General features: G+C 65.0%; 1 protein-coding gene across 1 annotated transcript in view; it reads right to left on the bottom strand.

Annotated features, from left to right (window-relative positions):
- LOC104495572 (T-box transcription factor TBX1-like) overlaps positions 1-326 on the bottom strand; it is a gene marked incomplete at both ends in the record, with an annotated part of 2,637 nt that extends 2,311 nt beyond the window's left edge. Inside the window, one exon of the mRNA XM_010138553.1 lies at positions 159-326. Coding sequence (XP_010136855.1) covers positions 159-326 — 168 coding nt within the window. The remainder of the gene's footprint in view (positions 1-158) is intronic.
- Positions 327-329: the final 3 nt, after the last annotated feature.

Raw genomic sequence — 329 nt, 5'->3', positions numbered from 1 at the left:
CCAGCTCCCCTGCCCCGGGGCAGCTGCACGGCTGCAGCAGGATGGGGGCACGGAGCCCCTGGGGAGGGGCGTGGGCAGGGACACCTCACGGGAATCACGCACGGGGAGTTTCTCCCGGCGCAGCCCCCTGTTTGACACCTCCCCTCGAGAACACTTACATGCCCGTTGTCATCCAGCAAGTTGTTAGTCAGTTTGAGCTTATCGAAGGAAACGATCTGCTTCATCCACTGCGCCCCTTTCGCCGGGGAGTCCGGGTGGTAATGCACCCTCCCGGGGGTGGCGGGGTCGGCTTTGCCAGCCACCAGCCAGGAGGAGCTGTGGAAGGCGTA

The sequence above is a fragment of the Buceros rhinoceros genome, unplaced genomic scaffold (assembly GCF_000710305.1).
Source record: "Buceros rhinoceros silvestris isolate BGI_N320 unplaced genomic scaffold, ASM71030v1 scaffold23886, whole genome shotgun sequence".
Lineage (NCBI taxonomy): Eukaryota > Metazoa > Chordata > Aves > Bucerotiformes > Bucerotidae > Buceros > Buceros rhinoceros.
The sequence above is the reverse complement of the archived record's forward strand: the minus strand, read 5'-3'. Positions and strand labels throughout refer to the sequence as shown.